The sequence below is a fragment of the Trichechus manatus genome, unplaced genomic scaffold, assembly GCF_000243295.1.
Source record: "Trichechus manatus latirostris isolate Lorelei unplaced genomic scaffold, TriManLat1.0 scaffold00033, whole genome shotgun sequence".
NCBI classification, from domain to species: Eukaryota; Metazoa; Chordata; class Mammalia; order Sirenia; family Trichechidae; genus Trichechus; species Trichechus manatus.
Window position 1 is genome coordinate 11,924,930 of NW_004443969.1, and position 16,540 is coordinate 11,941,469.

The following is a 16,540-nucleotide window of genomic DNA, read 5'->3' on the forward strand; positions in this document are numbered from 1 at the left end:
GAACAGGAGCCAAAAACATACAAGCAAACAAAAAAGAGTGCTAGGGGAGCTTGCCATTGGAGTGGAGAGATGAGAGACTATGAAATGGAGAAAAATAAAAAGGGAAAGAAGAAGAAAAAAAAAGTGAAGAAAAGAATGAATAAATAAAAATCAGAAAGGAAAAAGAACAGCAGCGCTCCCAGGGATCCCACTGGTGCTGCTACAAGGTCTGGGGAAGTTGTTCTCAGGTGTTGCAGTACAGCCCGGCTATAAGGCGTAGAGTTATTCAGTGCCAGGTATTCAGGGAATACAAAGAGAAGGAAGGTATAGAGAGATGAGAAACTGAGTAATGAAGAAAGACAAAAAGGGAAAAAGAGGGGAAGAAAACTAAACAAATATTAAAAAAAAAAGAAATGAAAAGAAACGAGAACAACCCCAAAAAAAACAGAAAAAAAAAAAAAAACCCATGAAAAAAGAAATGTCCTCAGGTATCCGTCTGCGCATCTGCACAAGCCAAGGGGTTAGGTCCAAAGCTGTGCAGCACCGCGTGGCCAGAACGGGCTCCTAACTCAAGAAAAGGAAATGAAAACAAGCAAACAATTCAAAAACAAACAAAAGCCTCGGGATCCCGCCAGCACGGCAGCCCAGACCGGGAAGCAGTTCTACCTCGAACGGAGCTCCGCAGCCCCTCAGGAAGAAGCAAAGATGGTGCACGGAGCCAGGTATTTGAGCGAAAGGAGGGGGAGGTGGTAAGAGGTAAGGAAGAAATCAAAAGAAGTGGAAAAAAGCAACACCAGCAGCCAACAAATGGCACTCAGAGAGCCGGCCAGTGTGGGAGGGTGGAATCCAAGCTGCCGGTGTTTCCCAGATAAGAGACTGCGGCCACGGGAAGCGGAGAAGGCCGAGTGGGGGTGAAGAAGGGTTGGGGGTGGGAAAGCATATATCGCAAATTACCAGTTGTTTTGTCTCCCGCTGGAAGCTCCGTGAAGCTGCTTTCTCATACCCCCTACTTACTGGTCTCTGATAGGACTCCAAGATGGTGGATCTGCGCTGCGTTAGCTGATAGGGGACCTCTGCATGAATCTCTCCTTGCTCTCCATTCTCTGTCAGTTTTCTCACGCCATTTGGTGCTTGGCTGAGTTCTTTATCTCTTCATTTGATGTTTTAGAGTTTCAGGATTGCTGTTTTCTCTGGCTTAGTTTTTCGGATCTTTGCTGTGGAGGGAAGGTGTGGTGCTTCTGCCTAGAGTGCCATTTTGCCGAAGTCAAGCCTATTTTTTTTTAATTTTTTTTAATTATTGCCGTGCTTCAAGCGAAAGTCCACAACTAAAGTTAGTCTCCCACACAACAACCTACACACACATTGTTCCGTGACCCTACTTGCTCTCCCCACATTGTGACAGCACACTCCTCCCTTCAACCCCGGACCTCTTGCACCCACTCAACCAGGTCCAGAGCCCCTTTGCCCTCTCATCTCGCCTCTGGACAAAAGCCGCCCATCCAATCCCATGTATCTACTTGAGCTAAGAAGCACACCCCTCATGAGCATCATTACATGTCCAACAGTCCAGTCCAATCTCTGTCTGAAGAGTTGGCCTTGGGAATGGTTCCAGTCCTTGGCTAACAGCCTGGGGGCCATGCCCTCTAGGGTCCTTCGAGTCTCAATTAAACCATCAAGTCTGGTCCTTCCACCAGAATCCAAGCTCTGCACCCCACCTCTCTCCTGCTCCATCAGGGACTGTCCGCTGTGCTCCCTGTCAGGGCAGTCATTGGTGGTAGCCGGGCACCATCTAGTTCTTCTGGTCTTGGGCTGATGAAGTCTCTGGTTTAGGTGGTCCTTTCTGTCTCTTAGGCTAATACTTTCCTTGTGTCTGTGGTGCTTTTCATTCTCCTTTACTCCAGGTGGGTCGGGACCAATTGATGCATCTTAGATGGCCACTCGCTAGCTTTTAAGACCCCAGACGCCACTCACCAAAGTGGATGCAGAATATTTTCTTAAGAAAATTTGTTATGCCAATTGATCTAGATGTCCCCTGAAAGCATGGTCCCAGACCCCTACCCCTGCTACTCTGTCCCAGATTAGAGCCTATGTTTTAATGAATGAAACAGCTTCTCTTCTTTTTCTTAAAATCTCCAAACTAGGAGGCATTTTTATGGTTCCTCTATGAATGTAACTGTACACTACCAGGATTCCACATGTCAGGCACTACTCTAGGTACTGGGGATAAAGCAGTGAAAAAAAACAAAGTTCTGTCCTCAAACAACTTAAATTATAGCTTCAGAAAAAAATTAATTAATTAATATATAATAGAATGTCTCTGCTATGAAATGCAAAGAAGAAAAATAAAATTGAGTGGGAGTGATGGAGAATGCTATTTTGGATAGGTTGGTCAGTAAAATGACATTTGAGCACAGACTTGAAAGAAGTGAGAGACCTGAATGAATGTGAAGATCTGTAGAAAGAGAATTCCAAGAAGAGAGAGTGTGCAAAGCAGAAACCTTCTTGGCTTATTGGAGTAATAGCAAGATGGCCCACATGGCTTGTGCCAGTACCTAAATCGTGTAGAGTCTTCTAAGGTGAAGACTTTGGAGGTTATTCTAACAGCAACCTGAAGGTATGGAAAGTTTGAGACAGGGGGATAGTATACTTTCATTTACATTTGAAAAGCACCATACTGGATGTGTTACAGAGAAGAGACTGGAATATGAGGTCACATTTGGGATATATTTTGAAGGTTGAGAACATACGATTTTCTGATAAAGTGATTGTGGAAGAAATAAAAGTGTCAGGGGTGACCTCTAGGTTGTTTGGCCTGGGCAACTGTAGGAATGGTGATACATCTGTTGAGAAGCAGTTAGAAGCAGATTTGAGAGAGAAAATAAGAAATTTGGTTTTGAACACATTAAGTTTGAGATGATATTAACCTTTCAACTGAGATATTACAGTTTGGAGTTCAAGGGAGAGACTGAGGCTGGGGATATAAATTTGGGCATTTGTACATATAAATTTGGTATGGATCAATACGAGAAGAGGTTGATCTCTAAGTTACTCTAACATTTATAGATTAGAGCAAAGAGAATGATCCTACAAAAGAGACTGAGAATGAAGAGGCGGTGGGGTAAGAGGAAACCCTTCAAGGAGAGTGGGAAGTCAAAAACGAAAGGTTTCAAGGTGGGAGTAATCAATTGTTTCAAGTGCTTCTGAGAAGTTTACCAAGTTGAAGTCTGAGAATTGACCTTTGGATTTGGCAATGTGGAGTCTGTTGATGACCCTGACAAGAGATTTCTCTGATATGGTCATAAAGCATGATTCAAGTGAGTTCAAAAGTAGTCAACAGGGAGAAAGTGGAGACAGCAAATCTAGACAGTGTTTTAGAGCAGTTTTGCAATGAATATGAGTAGAAATGAGATGAGACTGAAGGGAGATATGGCAAGAAAAGGGATGATGCAGGGTGTGTAGGGGATAGCCACAAGAGTGTTCTCATTTGGACACCCCCCTCAATTTCAGTCTTTTTAAGTCTTTGTTCATGGGTTTGTCATAATCGCCATAATAATCTCTTTTTAAATCATGCCTAAAGTAGATAATCCTAGCTACTAGTATTCTGGGAACCTGTTGAAAAACGCTGGTGTGGTAGGCAGAATAATGGTGCCCCGAAGTTGTCCACTGCTACCTTACGTGACAAAAAGGACTTTATTGGTGTGAATTAAGGATCTTCAAAAGGGGAGATTGCCCTGGATTATCCATGTGGGCTAATGTAATCATAAGGGTCCTTAAAAGTAGAAAGGGAGGCAGAGAGAGTCAGTCAGAGGAAGATGTGGCTATGGAAGAAAGGCACAGAGAGATAAAACACTGCTGGCTTTGAAGCAGGCCATGAGAAAGGAGTATGGGCAGCTTCTCGAAGCTAGAAAAGTCAAGAAACAGATTTTTCCCGAGATCCTCAGAAGGAATGCAGCCCAACACCTTGATTTTAGACGAGGGAGACTCGTGTTGGATTTGTAGCATAAATAACTGTAAAACATTTGCATTGTTTAAACCACTAAATTTGTGGTAATTTTTTACAGCACCAATAACAAACTAATACAGATTAGTTTCAAGCTAGGGTGGACATCTCAGTTCTTAGTATGTAAACTTTTACCTAAACCCTTGGTTACAACATGGTGCCCATATCTTGCACTGTGTATTCCCTAGCCCAAAGACCTTTTTTGTGACCCTCTACAGACAACAAGCTTTCAATAACCTACCCATGCCCATTGCCGTCAAGCCAATTCCGACTCATAACACCCCTATAGGACAGAGTAGAACTGCCCCATAGGGTTTCCAAGGAGCAGCTGGTGCATTCGAACTGCTGACCTTTTGATTAGCAGCCAAGCTCTTAACCACTGCACCACTGGGGCTCCCAATAACAGGGGCTATTAATATAAATACAGAGACATGCACAAGTAATAGGGGTTCAGTTTGATGAGTTTTCCCAATGTGAACACACCCGCGTACCCAGCCCAGATTCCAAGAAAAAAATTTTACCAGCACTGCCTGAGCACCTATCAGTCACTACCATTCCTGCAATAGTAGCCAGTATTCTGACTTCTGCCATGATACATTAGTATTGTCTGTCTTTGGACTTTGTATGAATAGAAACATATGGTATATGGATCCTTGGTGGCACAGTGGTTAAGAACTAGGCTGCTAATCAAAAGGTCAGCAGTTCTACCCTATAGGGTTCCTATGAGTCAGAATTGACTCGACAGCAACAGGTTTGGTTTGATATGGTGTATACTCTTTTGTGTTTAGCTTTTGGTTCAACATTACATTTGTGAACTTCATTCATGTTCCTTCATATAACCACAGCTCACGTATTCTCATTACTATGTAGTATTTTATTAGATGAATTTCCCACAATATTTTGATACATTCCACTGTTCCTGGACATTTGGATGGTTTCTAGTTTGGTTTATTATGAATAGTAGCTGTTATGAACATTTTCATTTGGTTTTTTTTTGGGGGCGGTGATCACTTTTTGCATATGCAGATAGTAGTGGTAATGTTGGGTTACATCATATGTATATGTTTAGCTTTAGTAGATACTGCCAGTTTTCTACACAGTTTATGCTCCAACCAGCAAGGTAAAAGTCATAATTGCTCCACATCCTTGCCAACCCTGTTTTTTTTTAATTTGATTGGATTTTCATTAAATCTTCATCAACAATAATTATTTATCTCACCATCTCCCGCACTTATCTCAAAAAAGGACACAGAGTAGGTCAAGTAACTACAATGTGTGCATCTATACTGTGTGCTCAATAGCTGCTTGAAAATATTTGCTTATTGCCCTTTGGTTTATACAAGAAAACGCTTCACTGAAATGCAAAAAATAACTGAAAGGTTAACATATTAAATTATGTTTCACATCATTTTACCATGATCTTTGTCCAGCTTATGTGCAATGAGTTGGAAAAGATTAGGAAAGCTTAGATGGTACAAGATAGAAATTTGGGGGAAGTTCCAAGAGAGCCACAGGAAGTGTGAAGACACAGGCTAACTACAAAATAATGGATTTACTCAGAGAAAGAGGCTTCTAGATTTGATACAGTAAAAAGAATATTCACTCACTGCTGGACCTGAGTAATATTGTGGGTCTCCTTAGATTGAGAGTTCTTCAAGAACAACAACTATCTCTAGTCTTACTGTTCTCCCCTGCTGTGCTGAGTAAGTGTTTCTGCACCAAGTTACCACTCAATAAAGGCTGATTGGCTGCAGATTCAATTTTTGTTTCCTGGTTGCTCTACTAACCTGATTTTATGTTTAATTATCATTAAGAATAAGTAGTTATGATACAATGTAACTGCTTTCAATTTACTTTCCATGGCTTTAAGTAATCGAACTATGTTGTAATCTTGCCTTACAGGTGTGTGAATACCGCTGACACTGAGGGCGGGGCAGTGGACAATAGCCTGTGCAACCAGGATGAAATTCCCCCAGAAACCCAGTCCTGTTCTCTGCTGTGCCCCAATGAATGTGTCATGTCTGACTGGGGACCATGGAGCAAATGCCCAGAGGTAATTTCTCTTCACTTGTCAGTGCCCTGATTCTCCGGTACTGCCTTTGCTGTTCTTTATATACTAACAATACTGCTTTCCAAAGCATTTTTCCAGTAGCACAGGAAAAATTTTTCCTGAGGAAGCAAAAATAAGATTTCAACAAGAGATACTGAACAATTTAACATTCTTTCAAGGCCTTTATCGTGGTAACACAAACAAGGAAAATGAGCTGGTAAAGATCACACTACAGGATTTGACTGCATACCCATCGTTGAAGGGGTCTTCTTTCATACCAAAATGGTTCTTATTATAATCTCCTGGTTCTGTTCTATTTTTATTTGTGCAGAATTAATTATATCTTAATAGCTCGCGTATAGTTTAGCTTCTGTTAGCGTTGGTCTGTCTTGCCTTTTGCTGTTTTCCCAAACGTGAAGTGTTCTACCGCCATGTTTCTGCCTCTCCCAAAGCTGGCAGAACCCTTCTTCTAAGTGTAAAGCATTTGCCTTTATTTTTCACCTTTAAAAAAAAAAAAAAAGGAAACGCAATAGGAGTATTGCAAAGCAAACATTTTTCAAGTAGTGTAATTCAACTTAATGTTCTTAGAAGATAAATTCTGGTATTTTTAACTTGTATTTCTGCCTAAGGTTTGAAAAGACAAAATGGGGAAAAGGAACATATTACATGGGTCCAAACATTAGGAAGGAAAGAATAGATAGGATACTTTGATTTCAACCATCATGGGGAAAGAAAAAAAAAAAACCTGTTGCCATGGAGTCGTTTTCAACTCACGGCAACCCGCTGTGTTACAGAGTAGAACTGCTCCATGTGGTTTACTTGGCTGTAATCTTTTGGAATCAGATCACCAGGCCTTTCTTTCGTGGCACCACTGGGTGGATTCAGACCTCCAACCTTGAGGTTGATAGTTGAGTGCAAACCGTTTGTGCACCCAGGTACCTCAAATTCTGGCAAGACTATGATAAATCTTTGGATGGAAATGGGAAGTATGTTTGAAACGTTAATATCTTATATTTTCAGTTTTTAGTGTGTTATTTTGAGAGTTCCTTATTAATTATTACAACCTATCTTTGATATTTCCATAATTTTATCCCTGAGATTTTCCTCTGCTATTATTTTTTTGTTTGTTCTTTTTTTTAGGTGTTGAGTTGTTCTTTGGCAGTAGGACAACACAACATTAAGATTAAAAGGCACCAATAAAGAATAATTTATGGGAGTGGAATGCTTTTTCTACTATGTCATTCATTTTGCATGAACCTGAATATAATGAAAATTAACCTGTATTGAGAAGTTATTTTGTCCCAGGCACATGCAAGAATTATTCCATTTAGTCCTTGCACCAATCCTGCTACATGCGTACTGTTATTTGTCCCATTGTACACATGAGGAAACTGATGTTCAGAAAGGCTAAGTAGATTGCACAAAGTTCCACACTTAATAATTGGTAGAGCTGAGGCCAAAAAAACTTACTGTATCTGACGAAACCAAAGCCTTTGCTCTTAAATATTTGGCTCATTGCTTAGAAGAATCGGAGCATCTTTTTCTTTAAAATGGAATATTTATTTTAAAAACAAAGCAAGTAGTTTTAGCTCTGTGGATGATTACTTCATGACTGAGTATATATATTCACACTTAAAGAGTGTTCTGCATGCAGTCTTTATTAATCAACCTGCAGAAGAATTAGCAACCTGCAGAAGTTTAATTAAATGTAGAGGTTATGATCTTCCTCACTTCTTTTTCTAATTTGCTCACAGAAGACTCTATTAAGCTTTAATCACTTTGCAATGAAAATGTTGCCCTCTTAAGTCAAGGTATGTGGCCAGTGAGCTAAAATTTTTGTTGTAGGAGCATTTTACACAATGTGGTGATGGCCTGGCATACTGAATTTGTTTTTTTGGGTTTCTAAGTGGCTTTTTGTTCCCCTCAAGGTTTGCTTTTCCAAACATAATCACTCTATTTTTGGAGTGTTTAGAAATTAGAAACAGAGATAATATTTTAACCTCCTTTCATATGTCTGGAAGATGACATAGACAGTTACTTGTTTGCCAGCATGGAATGAGAGGGATGCTCCTTCAAGTGCTTTTGTACCTTCCAAGTTACATGATAATATAGCTGTGACAACACAGTAACTTTCATTGAGCATCTATTATATAACTGACCAGGTGCTGGAAACTATGTATAACTCCAAGTTTTATAAGGATGCCATGCTGTGATGTTAGAGCACATGTCAGTGGTCACCCAGGTCTGCCTGAGCACGATGGTCTTGCTCTGTCTAGCTGATCGCAAGTGTAAAGAGAAACTTCAAAATGAAAAAAAAAAAAGACAAAAAGCAAAAAACAATCAGAGGGCCCACCTGATTATTTTCTCTAGATCTAGATATGTGGCATAAATTTTAATAAGTTGCAAGATCTTAGCATAGCACCCCAACATTGTAGGAGGTAAATTAGTACTTGACAATGATGATGATTATGATCATAGCAAAGGTAGCAAGGTGAATCTTTGTGCCTGACGTTTAATTAGTACTTCAATATTCATTTCTTGAGAAAAAGAAAATGATTATTATTTTACAATCTTTCTCCATACCATGTGCTGATTTATGGACTCTAAATATTGGCCATTATTTTAGCAAATTCTCCTTTGATAATCTGTCTTAGAGAGAGATTTATCTCAAGGAAATGTATCATGCATTTGTAGAGGCTGGCAAGTCCCAAATCCGTGGGTCAGGTGTCAGATGTCAAGCTGGAGTCTTCTGACTCACATAGCTGCAGGGGCTGACAAACCCAAGATCCACAGGTCAGACGGCAGGCTGCTGACTCAGGGCTGCAAAGGCTGAGGAATCCAAGATCGGTAGGTAAGAAGGCAGGCTGCTGGCCCAAGTCCCAAGAACCCAAGGTCAGATGCTGACGAGCTGAGTGCAGGATACAGAGCAGAGCAAAAGCTAGTGGGCTTTGTCAGAAAGTCTATGTATATTGGATGCAGGCCACACCCCCAAGGAAACTCCCTTTCAACTGATTGGCTACTCATGCAGATCCCATCATGGAGGTGACCATATTATATAATAACTCATCATGGAAGTGATTACATCATTTTATGACTGACAAACTACATCATAACTGCCAGACCCCTGAGAATCATGTCCCAGCCAAGCTGACACAAAACCTCAACGATCATAGTCTGCAGTGTGACATATTGGCTTTGGTTTGTTTGTTTTTCTTTTTCCTCACAGGGAAGTATTTTAGAGCTAAACAAATAAACAAGCAAACAAGAAAGCTCTAAAAAAACAACCCTCAAGATATTTCTGAGACCAAATTATATTTCTTTATATATGAACAAAATACTCTGAAATTTATATTTTGGTTTAGCTATAAAAACTCTAATGTAAAATAAGTTTAATGTGTTTTTAAACATAATGAATAGGAAGATTTTCCAGTTAATTAAAAGAAATTTAAGAAAACTATTAATTAAAATTATTTACTGAGTTCCTAGTATGTGCCCTGCACTCTGGGGCCAAAGATATGTCACAGACCATCACTGCCACTGAGGAGCTCACAGTTCTCAGTATTTTTATAAATATATACTATACAGGTGTAGCAAAGGATTCATTGGCCAACTACCACTGTTTGTTATTTCACAGTGTTCACTAGATAAGAGATTAAATGAATAGTCCTTCACCTGTAGGTCAGTGATTCCCAAACTAACACAAGTACGAATCATCTGGAGAGTATATTAAAACACAGATTCCTTGATCCTACCCCCAGAAATTCTAATTCAATGGGTGTGAGGTTAATTTGCATTTCTAACAAGTTTCCAAGTGATGTGGATTCTGGTATTCTGGGAACACCCTTTGATTCACAAGGCTCTTGGTCATTATATCCAAGTCCTGTTCTTTCTAAATCTCAGTTTAATTACAGTTACTTATTGAACATCTAATAAACACCTCACAGTACGTGGCACCTTAGCTGCCATTTACAAATGCCTGCCATGTGTCAGGCAATGTGCTTAGTGCTTTGTATTTATTATCACAGTTCATCTTCAGAATGCCACTGTGAAATAGATCCTCCCCAGTGAATACATGAGTAAACTGAGTCACAGAGAGGTTTAGTAACCTGCTGCTTTCAAAGAGCCAGTAAGAGGCACAGTGAGTTCGGGATTGGAAAAGATGTGCATCAGGGTTGTAGTCTTTCACCATACTTACTCATTCTGTATGCCGAACAAATAATCCAAGAAGCTGGACTATATGAAGAAGAATGCAGCATCAGGATTGGAGGAAGTCTCATTAACAAACAGCGATATGCAGATGACACAACATAGCTTGCTGGAAATGAAGACAACTCGAAGTACTTAGAGATGAAGGTCAAAAACTACGGCCTTCAGTATAGATTATGCCTGAATGTAAAAAAATAAAATGAAAATCCTCACAACTAGACCAATAAACAACATAATGATAAATGATAAAGAAATTGAAGTTGTCAGTAATTTCATTCTACTTGGATCAACAATCAACCCCCATGAAAGCAACAGTCAAGAAATCAGATAACATACTGCATTGGAAAAATCTGTCCCAAAAGACCTCTTTAAAGTGTTAAAAAACAAAGATGTCACTTTGATGACTAAAGTGCGCCTGACCCAGCCCCTCATACGTGCAAAAGCTGGACACTGAAAAAAGACAGAAGAAGACATAATGCATTTGAATTGAGGTGTTAATGAAGAATATTGAATATACCATAGATTGTCAGAAGAATGAACGAATCAATCTTAGAAGAAATACAACTGGAATGCTCCTTAGAACCAAGAATGGCTACAGTTCAGCTCACTTACTTTGGACACATCATCAGAAAAGACCAGTCGCTAGAAAAGGACATCACGTTTGGTAAAGTAGATGGTCAGCGAAAATGACGAAAACCCTCAATGAGATGGATTGACACAATAGCCACAACAGTGGACTCAAACATATCAAAGATCATCTTGGTGATGATTGCACAATATGATTGATGTCATTGGTCTCTCTGAATTGTACACGTGAAAAATGTTAAAATGACAAATATTGTCTTACCTATAGTTTTACAAAAAAAAAAAAAAACATATGCAGGACTTGGCACTGTTTCATTCTGTTGTACGTAAAGTCGCCATGAGTGGAAGCTGACTCGATGGCAGCTAACAACAACAAATATCAAAGCTAGACTTTCCCAACTACTGCAGAAGAAATAGATAGGACTTCCTGTCCTTGAGGATATTACAGACTGTAAAATCTGTAGTCTCTTTTTTTGGTTTGCTTTTGGTTATTGGGTTTGTAAAGGAGAATTATTTCCAAGTTGACTAGTATGCCTCATTTGAGTAGGTTGCCAAAGAATGAAGGCAATGGAATCATTAAAGAGGGTTGGGTCTAATGCCCTGGAATGCTTGCCAGATATATGATTATGGCCAAGTTACTTAAACTTCTGAATTATACTTTCTTCTTCTCTGGACAATGAGGACAATGACAGCGATTTTCCAGATTATTTAAGGATTAGAGGTAATATACATATAAAGTAAATACCACAGCATATTGCTTAATACAGGATTGTTTTTTAAAAAAAAAAAAAAAAACGTAGAAGAAGCAAATGAAAGTTCCCCCTTACATTGTTTACAAAAGACAGGTAGTATGTTTTTTAAACCACACAGAAAATGTCCCTTCCTACACGTAAAATGAGTTATTACTTGATCTTACAGAAACAAAATGTCACCTCCATGATTGAAAAATGACTTATATCTAATTTAATAGTACGTACTCCCAAAACATAAGGCATCAGTGTGTGTTCCCAAGAAAATGGCAGCATATACTGAAAACATGGCGACCGAGTTCACCTTTAAGTCACCTACTATTGCATGGCACATGCATGAAGTCTGGTTTTAGTCAGATTGCCTGAAAAACAACTGTAAGCAGGAAGATTAGAAAGAAACAGGGTGGGGTGACTCATTATCTTGGTCTCAAGATGCCGTTAGTATTTGCTCGGGAAGTATTCTATTGACACAGCTTGTCGCCTGAGGCCTGTCTAGTTCCTAGATGGTCTCAGAAGCAAGCCTTTGGAAACCCTCTCCAGAAAGATGACTTAGGTTTAACAAACTAATCTGAGCTTTCATTGATTCACCTCCAGCTGGGTGCATCGGGGGATAGTTAGAACTGTAGCAAGGCATCCCCCCAGAATGTGGGAGTTGGACTCATTAAACAGTAGACCAAATGCAACCTCATGATCAACAACAGTGAGTCATATCTTGACATTTTCACCAGGACAACCTCTGAAGAAGGATCATAAAGGAAGACTCTGAGAAGAAAGTACATAGAGCTTAAATGTAATCAAATCTGGATTCTATCATAGTTTATTGTGCTTTCAAAATATATCTTATTTCTTTATTTTTCTGTACCTTTTTCTCTCACTTCCTATGAGTGCAGGATATACTAGTGAAAGCCACATGGAACACTGCTGTTATTCCTTCCAGCGAAGACACTGCTTTAAAAAAAGAGAAAGAAATGCATGGCAGTCTACTGATTAGTGTTCCAGAACTAAGCATTTGAGGTTAAGAAAAATATCCTTTATTCATGGTGCTCCAGTGTTATTTTTGGCAATGGCTGTCAGTCATGACATTTTATTACTGGTGATTCAGCATTTTTGGCAGCTTTACTCTACCTCTGCAAGTTGTGTTTCCAGGGAAGTAGTTTGCCCCATTATTGAGTGCTAGTACTCAGCTCCAAGCACCTCATCACCCTCTGCTGACATTCACTAACACAGATGACATTAACAAGCACCTGTATTTGTCTCTGGAGGACATGTCTAATGGTCAAGATCCCCAAGCTGCCTAGTGCTTCTCTTTGACTCACAGCTGAAAGCCAGAGGAGGGCAATGATGATAATTTTTTGTAATCTGGACTGTAAGTCCTATTTTCTCCTGCTGAGCCAATATTGGCCCTAGTCAGAAGATGATAATTCAGTAATCAGGAGCCCAAGGAGTATTTTAAACGTTGTTTTTAGCCTCGGGTGCAATGAAATTTAATACCCTTGAGAACCATTCTCATTTCTCAGCCACGTTAGGCCTTGCATGAAGGGTAGCCCATTTCCTGCAGTGGAGCAAATGGCCATTTAATAAAAGCAGTCTTGGAGTTGCTCCAGTTTTTGAAATGTAATATGTGCATATGTAATTACTCTTTTCTTATACTGTCTGTTTTCTTTGCTTCATAATATCACCAATTCGGAGTACAAAATAATGATTCTGTTGCTCTCAGTCTCTTTATCTCTATCTGTCCTTCTCTCAAGTGCTTTCTATTTTATGGTAGAAATTCTCAGTTAGAAAAAATAGTACAATTATCCACTTACGACAAACTTTGTGCCTTAGTTACCTAGTGCTGATGTAACATAAATACCACGAGTGAATGGCTTTAAAGAACAGAAGTTTATTTTCTCATAGTTCAGGAGGCTAGAAGTCTGAATTCAAGGCACGAGCTATACAGGAAGGCTCTCTGTGTGTCAGCTCTAGGGGAAGATTCTTGTCTCTTTAGCTTCTGCAGCCCGTTTTACTTGGTTCTTTGGCATTCTTCATGTGGCATCTGTCTCCCCACTCCTCCACCCAACTCCCCATTTGTTCTTGCTTTGGTGTCTAATATGCTGTTTTTATAACTCAGAATGATTAGGTTTAGGATACACTGTACATTGAAATGGCCTCTGTGTTTAATCATCTAGTGCTACTCTAACAGGAATACCACAAGTGGATAGCTTCAACAAAGAGAAGTTTATTCTCTCACAGTCCAGTGGGCTACAAGTCCAAATTCAGGGCATCAGCTCCAGGAGAAGGCGTTCTCTCTCTATCGGCTCTGGAGGAAGGTCCTTGTGATGCATCAGTCTTCCTTTGGTCTGGGAGCATCTCAGCGCAGGAACCTCAGGTCCAAAGGACACGCTCTGCTCCCAGAACTGCTTTCTTGGTGGTATGACATCCCCAGTTCTCTGCCTGCTTCCCTTTCCTTTTATCTCTTCTAAGGTAAAAGGTGGTGCAGGCCACACCCTAGGGAAATTCCCTTTACATTGGATCAGGGATGTGACCTTAGTGGAGGTGTTGCAGTCCCACCCTAATCCTCTTTAACATAAAATTACAATCACAAAATGGAGGCCAACCACACAATTCTGGGAATCATGGCCCAGCCAAATTGACACACACATTTTTTGGGGGACATAATTCAAACCGTGACAGCCTTGTTAGCATAACAAAGAAAACTCTATTCCCAGATGAGACTACATCCACATATATATACATTTTTTTTTTTTTGGCGGGGTGTGGGGACACAATTCAATCCATAACACCTTGTTTCGTTTATTCCCCCCCATTCCCTCTCCTACATTTTATATAATTTCATCCACAAATACTTTTATGTATCTTCCTAAGGGATAAGCATATACAACAACAAAACCTAATCACAATGCCTTGTAGAAGTATAATTTTCAAAAAGTTGAAAGCATGACTTTAATACAAAGTGTCAAAAGTTAATTAACTCATTAATGATTAAACCAGCATAATTATGAGTTCAAAGAGAACTAGAGAGGGCAGAGAACTTTCATTTCTAGCAATGGTGGAGTAACAAGGATCTTCCCATTATAAGCAACTAGAAAAAGGGACAAAATACATACAACAGTAGTTTTCATACATTGTACAACAGGCAGCATGGAACTATGAACCTGAGGGAAGAAATGAGATGAGCCTTATGATCATCATGGCATTCTGGCTGCAGGCACTTTTTGGATGGTGGTATAAGGAAGAAGGTCCCAGCCAGAGCATGGTGATGGGGCAGAGATCAGAGATCTGGGGAGATGGATGTGGCTGGAATTTATAGGGCAAGATATTGAAGAGGACAGTGCCAGGCCAAGAATGAAATTTAGATATCTGCATAGAGATCTCCTTTGAGTTCTTGGCTAAGTACTAGTTTGCATATGCATGGAGTAAAATTCAATGAATTCAGGCAAAGAATAACTTCTGCAGAGCTACAAAGGTGTACAAATTCCAGATCTCACACAGGTCTGGGAGACTTTTTAAGCCCATACAACCTGCGCAAAGAGACCTCTTCAATCCCTGAGGCCAGTTACTAGAGACCCAGTAAGAGTCATGCCTTAGGAGGAGAGCTAAATGAAACCCAGAATACAAACAGACAAACCCGTTGTCATCCAGTCAATTCCGATTCATGGCGACCGCATGTGTTACAGAGTAGAAGTGCTCTGTAGAATTTTTTTGGCTGTCATCTTTAAGGAAGCAGATCACCAGGGCTTTCTCCTGTGGCACTGCTGGGTGAGTTTGAACGGCCAACCTTTAGGTTAGTAGTGGAGTGCAAGCCATTTGCTCCTAGAGTAAAGTCTACTTTAGAATTCCTCTAACAAAATTTAAAGGCTAATAATGGAAGGATCAGTCTGATCCACAAGTAAATTTACTGCCCACCAACACATTTAAAAGGAAGTGGAGAAACTCAGACATTCAACAATGTAACATTCACAATGTCTGGGAGTGGCTAGTGACTAGAACGAGGCATGACAGGGAGCTAGGTGGTGCAGGTAATATTTTGTTTATTGAACACTGGGTTGGCTATACAGGTATTTTCACTTTGTAAAAATTAATTAAGCTACATCTGTATGATATGTGCATTTTTCTATGTGTTTCATACTTAATTATTATACATATAAAGGGACAACAAATTGTGACCCATAAACAAGCAGAAACTCAGTCAACAGAAGCAGACAGAGAAATAACAGAGATTATGAAATTTGAAGGCAAAAGATTTAAAAACAACTATTATAAATATTGTGAGTTTTCTCTAGAATTTAGAAAAATATGAATATAATGAGGGTGGATATTGAAAAGAATCATATATAACTTTTAGAGATAAAAAATATGTATGAAATGAAAGTTTTACCAAACAGGGTTAATAAGTAGCATATTAGATTTTGCAGAAGAAAGATTAGTGATAACAGCAATAGAAACTAAAGCACAGAACAGAAAAAAAAAAAAACAAAGCTGAAAGAAAATGAATAGAATTAAGTGATCTGTGGAGCAATACCAAGCAGCTTAACATATGTCCAGTTGGAGTCCTTGAGGGATAGTATGGAGGTAGACAGAAAAATATTTGGAGAAGTAATGACTGAAATTATTCCAAACCTTGGGCTGGCCATAGCCCTCAGAGAATATTCTCTCATTTGTCTTGCTTCCGTTTTTGGCTATTTATATATATATATTTTAATATATTTTATTATACTTCAGGGGAAGGCTTACAGAACAAATAGTTTCTCACGCAACAGTAGTACACATGTTGTTTTATGACATTGGTTAACAACCGCACAACATATTAACCCTCTAAATTCTCAACCATTTTTTTTTCGGTGAAAATATACATAGCCAAAGATACACCGTTTCAAAAATTTCTACATACACAGTTCAGTGACATTGACTACGCTCTTCCAATTGTGCTGTTATTCTCACTTAAGTTGAAGGCTTACAGAACAAAAT

At 39.4% G+C, this 16,540-nt stretch overlaps 1 protein-coding gene across 1 annotated transcript in view; it reads left to right on the plus strand.

Annotated features, from left to right (window-relative positions):
- THSD7B (thrombospondin type 1 domain containing 7B) overlaps window positions 1–16,540 on the plus strand; it is a 1,037,490-nt gene that overhangs the window by 920,198 nt on the left and 100,752 nt on the right. Inside the window, exon 17 of the mRNA XM_023730207.1 lies at window positions 5,882–6,032. Coding sequence (XP_023585975.1) covers window positions 5,882–6,032 — 151 coding nt within the window. The remainder of the gene's footprint in view (window positions 1–5,881; window positions 6,033–16,540) is intronic.